Here is a 13686-nt window from a genome sequence, read left to right as displayed (position 1 = left end):
AAAAACAAGCAAAACCGACCAAAAAACTCCTCTGTCTATCGTGTTCATGCAAGTAACTTAATCATTTGCTGAGTGTGTGAACGGGTGACAATGAGATAGTCAGAGAGGTGTTTCATGGGATGTTTCTGCTCTCAGGGTGTTCTCTGCTCGGTTTATTATTAAGGCTGCACATTCCACTTTGCTTTGAGTAGTCCTGGAATAACCATCTAGAATATGTTCTCCCATTGTGCATGACAGGGAGAGAACAAGGTTTCATTCTCAGAGTCTCCACCTGCAGCTGCAGCACTGAAAAAAAATCTCAGGCCAGATTTTCATCTGCTGTGAACTGACAGAACTGTGGTGAAGAAACTGAGTTGTGGCAACACTGTGGGAGCATGGCTTATCATCTAGTGACATTACAAGACAAATGTCAATTCTACAGTTACTGTGAGAGAACAACTAGAGCTTTTCTTGCATCTTTTTTACTATGAACAAAACTTATAATATTTCATATTCTGTTTGATTTACTTTCTTACCTCAAAATATGCAGCATTTTCTCTCAAATGTTGTTCAACACAGTGGCAGAGCTGCAGAATCCAGCTCCATTGTGTCTGCATTGCAGCTCTATAGGCCTTTAAGGAAGAGAGATATATTCTATAAGTGGAAATGAAAACAAAAACTTCCATATACCTTTACAGAATTTAGGAAACACAAAAGTAATGCAGCAAACACAAACAACTAAAACCTGACCACCTCAGCTCCCGAGAGATTCCCCCAGTCTAGGCTCATCTACAATTCTGTGTGCCTAGTTACTCATTCAAAACAGCTGGAGCCTTTCCTGGAGACAACTGGTACATTGCAGGAGCACAGAACACCCAGCTGGGATCGGTACATTGCAGGAGCACAGAACACCCAGCTGGGATCGGTAAATGACAGGAACCCTGAACACCCAGCTGGGATCGGTACATTGCAGGAGGAGCCCCGAGCACCCAGCTGGGATCGGTAAATGGCAGGAGGAGCCCTGAGCACCCAGCTGAGATCGGTACATTGTAGGAGCCCTGAATACCCAGCTGGGATCGGTACATTGCCGGAGCCCCGAACACCCAGCTGGGATCGGTACATTGCCGGAGCCCCGAACACCCAGCTGGGATCGGTACATTGCCGGAGCCCCGAATACCCAGCTGGGATCGGTACATTGCAGGAGCCCTGAATACCCAGCTGGGATCGGTACATTGCCGGAGCCCCGAATACCCAGCTGGGATCGGTACATTGCAGGAGCCCTGAGCACCCAGCTGGGATCGGTACATTGCCGGAGCCCTGAGCACCCAGCTGGGATCGGTACATTGCCGGAGCCCCGAACACCCAGCTGGGATCGGTACATTGCCGGAGCCCCGAATACCCAGCTGGGATCGGTACATTGCAGGAGCCCTGAATACCCAGCTGGGATCGGTACATTGCCGGAGCCCCGAATACCCAGCTGGGATCGGTACATTGCAGGAGCCCTGAGCACCCAGCTGGGATCGGTACATTGCCGGAGCCCTGAACACCCAGCTGGGATCCCCCCCAGCCCGGGCCGATCCCGGTTTGGGGCCCCCGAGGAGCCGCGCCCGCCTCGCCAGCAGGGGGCGCTCCTGCCCTTGGGAAGTGCCCCCAGCGCCGGGGTCCGGACTGCGGCCACCCCCCGTCCCAAACAGCTTTTCCATGGTCTTCCAGGAATTCCAAACGGATGCATTAATGCATATATTGTTCAGCAGAAAAGGATGATTTTTTTAAAGGGTATTTTTATAAATATCCCAGTATATATATATACACATATACATATATATAATATATATTTTTTTATATATATATATATAGTATATATATATATATATCATTGGAGACAGCATAACCTGCCCAGTCATGGTGGCTGCGATGGCCTGGTTTTGTAACAGGCATCCCCAGTGTGGTTTCACCCTACACCAGTAAGAGCCCATTAGAACAGCTCATACTTTTAAAGAACAGAATTGCCCACATTACAAAAAAAAAGGTCATTTATTATTCCAAGTAGATATCCTGAGAAGTAAGGAAAGGAGGGGTTTTCTTCATGTTTCCCATTTTTGCAAATGTAAACTAGCAGAGCTGGAGAACAATAAAAATGCATTCTCTGACTTTTTTTATTCTTGTATAATAAATCAGCTCTTTATTGTTTCAGTCTTTACCACTCACTGTCTGTATCTACTCTTTCCTTGAAGGTCTACAAGGAAAAGTGTTTTATATTCCCCTTTGAAAACCTGTTATGACCTACAACAGCTACAATAAATTTTTCTGTAAATTGTTTACGTATGTAACATAGAACTAGATTCAACCCTGAAGTAAATCATATCACCTGGTCAGATTTTACCATCCAAACAAGTTTCATAATTAACTGACAAGTGAGTTATGAAACCCACCCTAAATCATATTAGGAACCTGCACATACAGTAAGTGATGACAAAGGCTCTTACTGAAATTTCTTTCAATCCAACAAGAAAGAAACCACATAAGGACTGTTCTGTGCCCTCAGTCTGTCAATGCAATTTGTATCAACAGCTCTAGAAGCTGCATGACCAGAAACATCTCTACAGACCAATTAATTTTAGAGTTTCAGGAGATTTCATCTAAGCAATCCAAGGTATAACCATAACTTTAAAAAGTGGTTTTGCTTTTTGGAAACTGGAAGATAAATACAACAGAGATGCTGAAGAAGAAATTTTAGAAGGGCCCCTTAATTTAGAGTCTTGTTTAATTTTCTCTAAATTGCCTTCTTTTCCCCCTTTTCCCCCAAAACTCAGCTCTTTTAAATCCCAAAACTTTTCTTGTTTTGGTGCTGGTTTTACTAACTTACCTCAATGGTTAGCCTGGCTGGGTGGTTTTCAAGAAGCAATTGCTCAGCTATTTCTTGTACTGATTTAATAACCTCTTCTTTTTCATCAAGCTCTCTCATTAATTCCTATTTCAGACAAAAAAAAAGTTTTAGAACTCTATCTAATTAATAAAGATCATTTAATAATCCCCTCTGGATTATATTAACAATACATACTGCATGATATTCCTTTTTTCTTGTTATATTGGGGTTTCTTTCACTCCAGTCATACGCAACTTCTTCCTCTTCTTTTTCATTCAGCCATATCAACTCTCTAGTAGCACGAGACACAAAATTGTGAAGAGTATCTAGATGTCTTTCCTGATTTCTTGATGTGTTCTTTAGTAAAAGGAAAAGAAAAAGATTTAAAAGAATCAGAATTTAAAGCTCATCCCTTATCAGAAATTATGCACACTGAAAAGCTGAACATGGTTAACTTACCAAGAGTTTTGAATACTGACTCTCCAGTTTGTGCAGTTTTTCTGCATAACTGAGTTTAAGAGGGGCAGTCATTTGGATCTGTATTTGGTATATGAGATCAAAGACAATAAAAAGGTTAGATATGTTAAACCATTAGATCTTCTGATTTCATCATAAGTCATGTAGAGAACAGAAATAAAGGTAAGACTGTGAAATCCAAACACAGTTCTGAAATTCAACACTAGTTTATGGGTCACCCAGTAAGAAAGCAAGCAAAGAAATAAAGAACGTGGTGCGGTACCTCACTGATTTTAGCTTCTTTAAGGCTGGATTCAAATTCCTCAATAGCTTTGTGGACATTTTTGTGATTTTCCAAATGGCTTTCAACACTTGGCAAATCTGAACCCCATTCTACTCGATCAAGTTGAACCTTACAAACAGGAAGAAAAGATTAGCCATGACCTACAAAAAGCAAATCATTAAAAGCGGACTGCTTCTGCAAAAATTGCTACCTGCATTTCTTCCACCCAGCTCAACAGGTCCTGGACAAACTTCATGTTCACCTCCTCCTCCGTCAAATTCTGATCCACGAAAGCCGATTTCATGAGAGGCTTTCTGATTTGCATCAGTTTGAGTGTCTGCAGAGCGCCGCCGTCGACCCCGGTCACGTAGCTCTGAATCAGCCGCGGCGGGCAGGCCGGGGTAACCGCGGCCGGGGCCAGCCTGGAGCTCAGGCCTGACGGGAGGCCAGGCGCCAAAGCAGGTGTCAAACCCTGTGTCACTGCAGCATTCAATTCAGGCGTTAGGGTTGCTGTAAATCCTGAGTTTAAGCTTTCTGTTATTCCTGATATCATCAGCTTTGTCTGCTCCGTGGTCAGCGCGTGCCCCTTGCTGTACACGGAAGAGCACTCGGTCCGCAGGGCCATCAGGTCGTCGCGAAGTTTTGCAACTCTATTAAAGCAGAATTTAAAAAAAAAAAAAAAAAAAAACCCAATGAATGCTTATGATTAAGGTTTATCATGATCAACTGAACAGTGACATGAGCTCACGTTATCTCTCATGCTTTAGTTGCGCTTAAATATTATAAGTAAATATTTTATTAGGAATTACAGGGAATATCAGCTTATAGTTCTGTACAGATAATAAAAGCAGAAATCAGGCAAAGTCTGAAAAAATGGTTATAGGCACTAACATGCGCCATACACAAATCCAGGGAACAATCAGCAAACCAGAAATCTTACAAGACACTACATGTTGGGGTAGATCAAACACCTCAGTTCACTGCCAAGGAGTTATGCACTTCATCTCAATCAGTCCAGGGATGAATCCCAAAAAAAACTTTGGAGCCACTTCTTCATAAAACATTTATGCAGTTTAAATGCTTCTTTCTGCCAACACTATACACAGTGTCGTGCACAACCTAATGTTACTCCACTTATTACCTCTTAATACACCTACAGCTGTCACCAGAATCTCATCTTCATTTAAAAATCAAATTTAGTAAATTCTAAATGTGTTTTGCATGCAATAAAACAAGCTAACATCTTTACACACAGATATCTAGTGAACATTACACATTAAAACATGTCCAGGGATTGACTTCATTTTCATAAATAAGTAAAATATCTCCTGTTGTCTTCAACATTTGTGGGCAATGCACCCACCAGAATATGTGATATTTGGGTACCCAGTGACAGGCCATGAAGTTTAAATATAGTTATAAAGAACTGAAATTTCTTTCCATATAGGGAATCCATATTTGGGACATTTACTTATTCACATAAACATACTGTAAAGTACCTTTGAACAAGCTGGTCTGCTTGATAGTATTTTCCATCAATAAGAATTTGGGCATCAATCACTTGCTGGCGGAGAAGATTCTCAGATTCAAGAAGATACCCAGCTATCTCTGCCTCGTGCTGGAACTGGAGCCCTGACTCCAATCTCTTGGTGTCCTTAATAAAGAAGAGAAAATCATAAGCCTTGCAGCTAAAAACAGAGATATCAGCTCTAAGAATTATAGTTAAATAAAAAAAAAAACTTATTCTTATCTTGAAACAATTGTGAAGCATTTCATTAATTACAGAACAAAAAAAAATATTAACAGAACACACCCTAGGCAACTTGTGGTATTTTCTTGAAGAAATGCTGCTTTTACAGTACAATGAAAATAAAAGTAGCAGCTATTAAGGTTGCCTTCACAAACCCTCAAGAAATTTTTGCCATTCAACTTCTATAAATTTATGACTACAGACAAGTAAAATCCCTGACTGACTTACAGACTGCAGAGCATTCCGGGCAAGTATCAGTTTGTCCTCACAGCTCCGGCTGTCCCGCTGAATTCTGTTCGCAATTTGCTGCAGCATCTCCAACCTAGATGATGCCAAAGCATTTCAGGAAAATAAATAAGTACTATGTAATTTTTATATTTACAATCATGCTGCATGACTTTAAAAACAAACAAATGAATCAACAGCATCTACCACAAAGCACAAAGGCATATGTCAAGTTACCTGTTCCCTTCTAAGGTTCCATTACCAAAGCTTATACAAGATTTAATCAGCGTGGGACCACAATTAACAGAAAGGAAATTCTCATTAGAGTCGACGCTGGTCCGAGTACTCGTGCTGTTGCTAAACAGCGAATCACTGCTATGATAGCTGTAACTACTGCTATTCATCTTTACATCCAGAGCACAGATCTTCTGGCTGTTTGCATTTGCTGAAAAATGAAGATAAAAGCCCTGCAAAATGTACAGCTTCTAGGGATGAAATTCCACTACTGGCTTTTGAAACACCTAGACTCCTCCTTTATATAGGCTTCTGTATGCACATTTAAAACCCAGCAATTAATATTCTGCCAGCTCTTCAAAGGATTTTACCTGGGGCTATGTACGCTACCTTGCTTTTGGCTTCCCTACCTTGCATTAAAGCTTTGCAAGTACAGACTAGGCAGCAACAATGGGGCGTCTCTAGGAAACAGACACACCAAATATTTTATTGAAGTGTCACTAAATAACTATAAACCAAGTAAGAACTAAAAGAACTCTTTGTGGTGTCCCTCAGACTCTTCAATGGAAAGTTTCAAAAAGGAGTGAAGTGAGAAATCCACACTCAACAGTGCAGTACAAATAACCTCCAGGCTGGGCTGACTCCTTTTCCTTCAACTAGAACTGCACAAAAAAGCTGGGGGAGTATCAGGGTTAATCAGCTCATTACAATATAAACTGGGACACCTATACACCATCCAACCTAATGTCATTCCTGCACTGTCCAAGCATGCATCTTCACTAACTGCCCGTCCCACTACACTGTCCTCCTGAAAATTTCCCTTCATCTTCTTCCACATGCACAGCCAATTGCTTCCAGCTGTTTTGACCAGAAAATAAGTAAGAAAAATCTGATCACTTCTTTCAAGTTTAACTTTTTAACTCAGATTTTGGGCTGGGGTGATTTTTTCCGTATTTCACTGCCTGCTTTTAGGATTCCTGAACAACCACACCCATCCCATAAGGTAACTGTTTACGCAGCAGAGCTCTGCAAAGGCACAGACACACCCCTGCAGCAATGCCAAACTCTGCCAGTTTTGCAAACTAGACCTCAGTTTGGCACTCTCCTCATTGGCACCATATTAATTTTGATCCCATATACCAATCTGGCCACACATTGTCTGTGTGTCTGTGTGGATTCTTTGAGATGTATTGGACAGACTTTCAAGTAAAGTTTTATTATTCAACAGGTTTCAGTATTGGCTGAAGTCACATTTTTGCCACTATCAACAGCTGTATCAGCACCTCATAATGATGAGATGCACTGGTAACCAGTGCAGCAAACACGAATTACGTTCTTGCGTCCACATCAATCAATACTTTTAACTTGGTGACTAAGCCAGAAGCACTTAATGACATTTTCTCTCTCATTTTACAGTGAACATCGCCTGTAGTGACCACCACCATATGACCTGTCACTAAGCGTGTTTTCCCTTCCTGAAATATGGGAAGGAAGTTAGGTTCATGTTTGTTTATCTGTGCTCAGACCATATAAAAAATAGAAATAAACAAATGTCATTTACACACATTCTCAACAAAGATAATCCAGCTTTCTGCAAGTATGAACAGAATTTCTATTGGTGAAGCCAGACACTTTGCTCTCAGCAGGTTGGGACAGATTAACCTACAAGACCTAGCAGGCTGTATTGCTGCTGCTGCTTTCCAGTGTTCTGCTCTGCATAAGAGGGAAAACTCAGTGTGGACAGCTTCGTGTTCCTCTGTAGGAACTTGTTCCACAGTTGGGTGCTGTGAATCAACACCTCCTACTGGATCTGCCATTTCAGTCATGCTCTTGCTCTTGTAAGCATGACACATGTTTAATCAGTTCTGACTGGCTTTGTCCTCTGGCTGAAATCTCTCTTGCTAAGGACTTCCTATACAATGGGCTGGATTCCTTACACCGAGTTTCAGGTACCTAAACCAGAGAGATAGGTTACCCTGTCATCACCAGAAAGTCAGAAACAAGATTCTCTAGGAAGATGTGATTCAGATCTTAGATGTCTCATTTGGATGCATAAGGTCAAGCAGAATGAATCCAGACCCAGGTGTCTGTATCTACCCACAGGTAGAAGCCCCAAAAATCATTTAACAGAGTTTTTAAATTAATTAATGGACAGGACCTGTATCTCCCACAGAAATTAAAAGGACATACCATTAAAAACTGCTCTCAGACTGCATCAAGACTTTAATCATGCTTAATATGCTATCAGTGATGTAAAAAGTGTCCCACGGCCTACTCTCATGAAAGGCTACTATGCCTTTCCACATCTAAACACTTGGTGTGCTCTCAAGTACCACCAACTTTTTAAACTTCTAGAATGCCGTGCACCAAGAAAAACACACGTTTCATGTAAGGGATGAGGATGGTCCTTATATGAAATCAAGATGGAAGGAGACAGTGACATGGTATAAACCCAGCTTTGACTAAGTGCACAAAGAAAGTGGTTATATATGTGCCTAAGTGCTTTGATGATCTGAGGCCCACATACTGTTCATCACAACCTTCTGAGCCCACCACAGTTGTTTATGTCTGGACTTGCCTCTAAGCAGGTAGAGACTTTCAGACCTTGAACAAAGACAGAAATGCTTGATCTAAAAAAATAATATGGACATTATCATAGAAGAAGGTATTTACAACTTTCAATATGGGTTAAAACAACAGAAAACGTATTAACAAAGCCTGTCAAATATTCACTAGCGTACCTCTCCACTTCGGGTCTAAGGGTCTTCTCTCTTTCCAGCATGGCAATAATCAGCTTTCCCCATTCTTTTTCTATATCATTTGGATGGTAGCCTTGAGAAAGTTTGATGCGTCCAAATTCTATCCAGACCTTAAAAATTCATATGTACTTGTTATTTTAGGCCACAGAAAAGAAACTTCTATACATTTCAATGATGTCAAAACTTACCTCTAGCAGTTTATATAGATGTTTGATTTTTGATTTATCTGTCTCCTTCGGTGGAATTTCTGTTTCTTTAAACTGTAAATATTGATTATAAAGTGCCTACAGAAACATGAAAAATAACATCATGTTTTATTTGCAATGAATATCACCTTAGTCTACAAACCCTCTTCTAATACTCTTCACAAGCTTACCTTTATACTGTTCAACTAGAGTTCTACAAAAAACAATCAGTGACAAAGTAAAGATTTGCTTTTGATTGTTCATATGCTAGCAACATATTGATTATACTTTGAAAAGGTTAAGGAGCAGTACTGTTCTGCAGTCGACTTGATTGTATAAATCAACAAGCACGTCAGTTGTTCAAGTATGCTTTGAGTCAGTAAGATAAAGTGTAATTCCAGCAAGCAGTCTAAACCACCACACCTCACCTTCAGTTCCACAGGATTATTGGGAAATGTTCTGTCAGACATTATCGTGACATGGTGTCTGATCCACTGCATGAGGTAGTTCACCATATTCTGATATTCAACCCATTTGACTTCAACATCCTGCCAAAGCAAAACCCAGATTACAGAAGAGGTGAAAATCATCAAGAACTCATTTCTGCTTCAGCTTTGAAGACTTCATGTATATAGAAAATAGATTTTGAAATCCTGCAATTCTGAAACAATATTTATTTGCTCTTTAAAGATCAGTTAAAGTTTTCTTTATATGATTTTGGTCTTCAGTTTTGATCCCAAATAATTCTACTGAAAACAAAATATTTTCTAGATTAATAAATTTCAAGCTGGTAAGAGTCAGAGAGGCATAATTTATATATTCGCAACTGAAAAGTAAGAACTTTGACTCGATCTTTCTCCAAATCAGACACACTGTTTTCAGTTAAGCTCTTTGCACAAATAATTTCATGTCTATGACATGAAATAGCTAAGACTCTAAAACCTCAGGTTAGAAAAACCATGCTAAAGAAAATTGTTACAGCAGTCCTATGGAAGATCTAGCTAACATTCTGGATCTGAAATTCAGAATTGTATTAATGTAGCTCACACACTACACAAGTGTTGTTTAGCTACTTACATTTGCACTGATGCCTTCACCACCTTCTGGTACTTTGGGAAATGCATCATAAAGTGATGACACATAAGTTATTACTGACTTCTCATCAGGTGAGGAAACATCAACATCTAAAAGAGCAAGACAGAACAGTGCTTTATCACATAGTTGTAACAATGCCCACAGCTACAACCTGCAGGCAGATTGGATTTTATTTTAGTGTTGGGGGTTTTGCAACAAAACCACTCTTACCTTCAGGATCCAGAAGTCTGGCAACACCAAGTTTTTCTGCTACAAAAAAAGCATGTTCTAAATTTGCGAGGTTGCTTTGAACAGCAACGGTATTCATGTCTATCAGGTCCGGCCTGTCAAATAAAAACAGCAACACTTGATTACAATTCTTTACCAGTGTTAAATTACTGCTGTACTGGTAAATCAAACCATGGGCATGGATTGACACAGCAACAGAGTTTTCATTATAGAAGGATTTCACTAAAATCAGGTGAACAAGCTGAGACCACTGCTAACTGAGAAACACAAGCAGCAGAAAACTACAACATTCTGCTCTTCATGTACAAGCTGGTTTCCAGCCATCCCTTGCATACACCTGTATTTTCTTATGCATATTTATTCATGTGCATTGACATTGTATTTCAACATCTTGTCCTTTCCACTGCCCTTAAGATTAAATTCACTTTTCTCTTTTACTGGAGGGAGTTACTTTCTACTGCCTTCACAAGTTTTCAGTCATTCTGCATCAAATTCTTCAGCATGTGTCAGAAGCCACACAGTAACAAAGACAGTCACAAAAACACCACTTCAATATTTTCTGAAGAGCTTTAAAGGGGTCTTCTGCAAACACATTTAAGCCCTGCTTTCAGATATACATTGGTGCCAATTCTCTTATAACTCTCAGTCCCGTGCACTTAAACCTCCACACCTTCATCCTGCTAAACTCCATTTCCAGCCACAGTATGCTTGCTTTAATGGAATAATTGTCTTAAGCCAATCTTGCCTATAAATATTTTTAAGGCTCATAGTTATTATCCTCTATCAATCCTGTACCAGCATCACTACTTTAATGTTTTAAATTAATGTAAAACTTCAAAACTAATATTGCCCTTGATGTTTGCTATGTAGGAGTTGAGTTTTAGATCTTGTGATTCTTAGTGTGTTGCTCCTTGCCTCTTTCAGCACTTGTCCACCAAAAGGAAATAAGGAATTTTCAAACGTGCTGAGCAAAGCTCAGCAGAAAAAAAAGCAAAAGCTCATCTCACTGAAGTCAACTAGAGCCACAAGGTTCTGAAACCTTTGCTTCTGAAATCCTACACTACTGAAAACTAGACTCACCATGAAAGAAACACCTAAAACAAAACACCAAAAAAAAAAATTGGTATCCAACTAGCAGCAAACAACTCCATTCTTAAATGTTCTCATTTTTGCTTCTATAAAAACTGTTTTCTTAGTTTTACCAAGTAGAAGTTTTAAATAATTGCAAGAGATAGGAATAAAACTCTTAAATACAATTGTTCAAAATTAATGCTAACATTTCATTTGGCAGCACCCTAAATTCCCTCAATAACAAAACAGCATTAACTTTGGGAAATTCAGTACAATCTTGACTTTGAACTGACTACAAGGGCACTGTAAAGAAAAATCTATTTCTTTTCAGCCATTTAGAATCACTGCGTTCCTTGTGCTCTTTTGAAGACAAGTGTACAAGACAGATAATAACACTGCACCCATTATGCCTCGAAAGAACACTTAATAAGAACAAAATGTAAGCAGTGCAATATAATCCTCCTGGGGCAGTGGGGCTTTCCACTTCCAATATGCTCTGTGGGAGCATGATCAAGCTCACGCTGCTCTCCTCTGAATTTCAGTGCAAGGAAAACAATGCAATGAAACCAATATCAGCCGTTGCTCTCAGCAGCACAGAAAATCCATGAAAAATGAAAGACAATACTAGAAAAGAAAACTGAGCATCCCCATCTCCTGTTTCAGCCACAATAATAGAGATGGTATGAGTAATAAAGATTGCTTTAACAGCAGTTCTGACAAGAGAATCAGGTTTTTGTAAGTGTAACACTGTTGCTTAGGTTATTTTTTTCTCCTCCTGCCTTCTTTACATTTGTTTCACATTTGATAAAAATGTCCCAAGAATAATCTTGCACCGCCTGACTGCCAACTCTCAGAACATGAAAGAACACGTTGTAAAAGCCCTGACTATTCCCAGAAAACGAGCTGCAAGCTGCAGAGACACTAACACAATAATCTCATTAGAATAAAGCTTTCATTCAGTTGAAGAGGTAACATGGTTCTCACCGAGACACAGGTAATGAAATCAATAAAAACAACTGCTCTCCCATAATAAATCATTTTACATCAGTGCTGCAGCTTCACCACCCAGCTGAAGAAGAGCCTACTCTGTGAGATGCCTCCCCATCTTTTAAACACAATTTCCCATCCCTGAAATTCCTACCAGCATTGGATTATATTACAGCTCCCTTTAAGAACAAGGGAAAATTGCAATGAATACTACTACTGCCATTTCCAGTTAATTATACACTTAGCACCCAGTATACTGAACTAGATTAACTGGTCTATATTTATCTAAAGCCTTGGTCTATGAGAAAATACTACAGAGGATGGCATTCATGCCTGTCTTGGTAGTGCATGTCTTTGGTTCTTTAAAGTGGCCAGAAGGCTCCACAGCTGATGGAGAGCGAGTCCACTGATGGCTTTTGAGAGGGAAAGGACAAACATCATCACCTGAATGCAAAAGCACCTGCGAGGTGATGCTGCCTGGGGCTGGGGCCTCCCCCTCTGCAGATCACCCTTTCCTCTTCACAGGTAATAGAGGGATGTACTGCAAATCCACAGGGAAAGGAGTTACCTCCCAGAGCTCAGTAAGGGACTCTTTTAGCCTGAGAAAAGTGCATCCAAAAAACACGGCTCATCATCCAAAAATCACTGATTGACATATTGTTCCTTTTGTTTAATAGTGGGGACTTGTTGCAATTTTAAATATAAGTAAATGCCATTTTTGCTTGCTGTAAGGTTGCAGAGATACCTGTCCACTGACTCAAAATAACTGTTGAAATTGCAATTGTGATGAGTATCCTCTAATACATTAATTGCCATAGTTGAAGCAAACACTTCAATTTATAAGCATTGTCCATCATGGAAAATATTCCCTTTTTTTTAAGGCTATAGAGCAAATATATGAGTTTTGTAGAAGTTATTTGTATTGTATTATAAATATATTTCATACCACTTTACATAGCATTATTAAGTAGTTCTATGCATAATCAAGACCAAATTAAACTAAATGCCTTTTAAGTAACATACAATGACTCTACCTTCTGTCATAATATTGTGAGTCATCTTATGGCAGATTTTTCAGTGGGCTGGGGCCTTGCCATGAAAACACACATAAACATCCCAAACACCAGTCAAGTTGGAACATTCCATGCAAAGAAGATGCTTCTGCTGCAGCCACACCTAAGTCAAGGGTTTGGCTTCCACATTAAGAGCCATTAATCATTTAATTTATTAAAAATCTGCTGCTGCCATTTCAGATCTTAGTGTAGGTGTTAGAAATTAGATACAATTTGTATCAGAAATTATGGGGAAAAAAGCATAAATAATACAACATGAATTAGGAAGCTAACAAAATTATGATAAATTCAAGAAAACAACACCTAGTACCAGAAAGACAGGGAAGAGAGCAGTATCTGAATAACAGCAGATACTTCTGGTCTGCAAAGACTCCCTGAAATCAGAGTTGTACATTATAAATAACATTAGGTACATGTAGATTTTCTCATTGCCAGAACTTAATACCTAGCAAAATAGTTCAAGATCCAAATTAGCATCTATAATATTTCCCATTA

General features: G+C 39.6%; 1 protein-coding gene across 13 annotated transcripts in view; it reads right to left on the bottom strand.

The window, feature by feature from the left end:
* Positions 1-13686, bottom strand: part of DST (dystonin) — a 289433-nt gene that overhangs the window by 137170 nt on the left and 138577 nt on the right. For 11 of the 13 annotated variants that reach the window (XM_063150658.1, XM_063150659.1, XM_063150655.1 and 8 more), the window contains 13 exons: positions 10043-10155; positions 9815-9921; positions 9166-9285; positions 8741-8836; positions 8535-8662; positions 5563-5656; positions 5084-5238; positions 3796-4234; positions 3585-3713; positions 3305-3382; positions 3041-3202; positions 2846-2950; positions 516-611 (listed from right to left, as the gene is read on the bottom strand). In XM_063150658.1, the coding sequence (XP_063006728.1) occupies positions 516-611; positions 2846-2950; positions 3041-3202; positions 3305-3382; positions 3585-3713; positions 3796-4234; positions 5084-5238; positions 5563-5656; positions 8535-8662; positions 8741-8836; positions 9166-9285; positions 9815-9921; positions 10043-10155 (1822 nt within the window). Of the gene's footprint in view, positions 1-515; positions 612-2845; positions 2951-3040; positions 3203-3304; positions 3383-3584; positions 3714-3795; positions 4235-5083; positions 5239-5562; positions 5657-5796; positions 6079-8534; positions 8663-8740; positions 8837-9165; positions 9286-9814; positions 9922-10042; positions 10156-13686 lie in introns of those variants that run through there. The other 2 variants (XM_063150666.1, XM_063150664.1) reach the window with 2 other exon arrangements.

The sequence above is a fragment of the Melospiza melodia genome, chromosome 3 (genome assembly GCF_035770615.1).
Source record: "Melospiza melodia melodia isolate bMelMel2 chromosome 3, bMelMel2.pri, whole genome shotgun sequence".
Taxonomy (NCBI): domain Eukaryota; kingdom Metazoa; phylum Chordata; class Aves; order Passeriformes; family Passerellidae; genus Melospiza; species Melospiza melodia.
The sequence above is the reverse complement of the archived record's forward strand: the minus strand, read 5'-3'. Positions and strand labels throughout refer to the sequence as shown.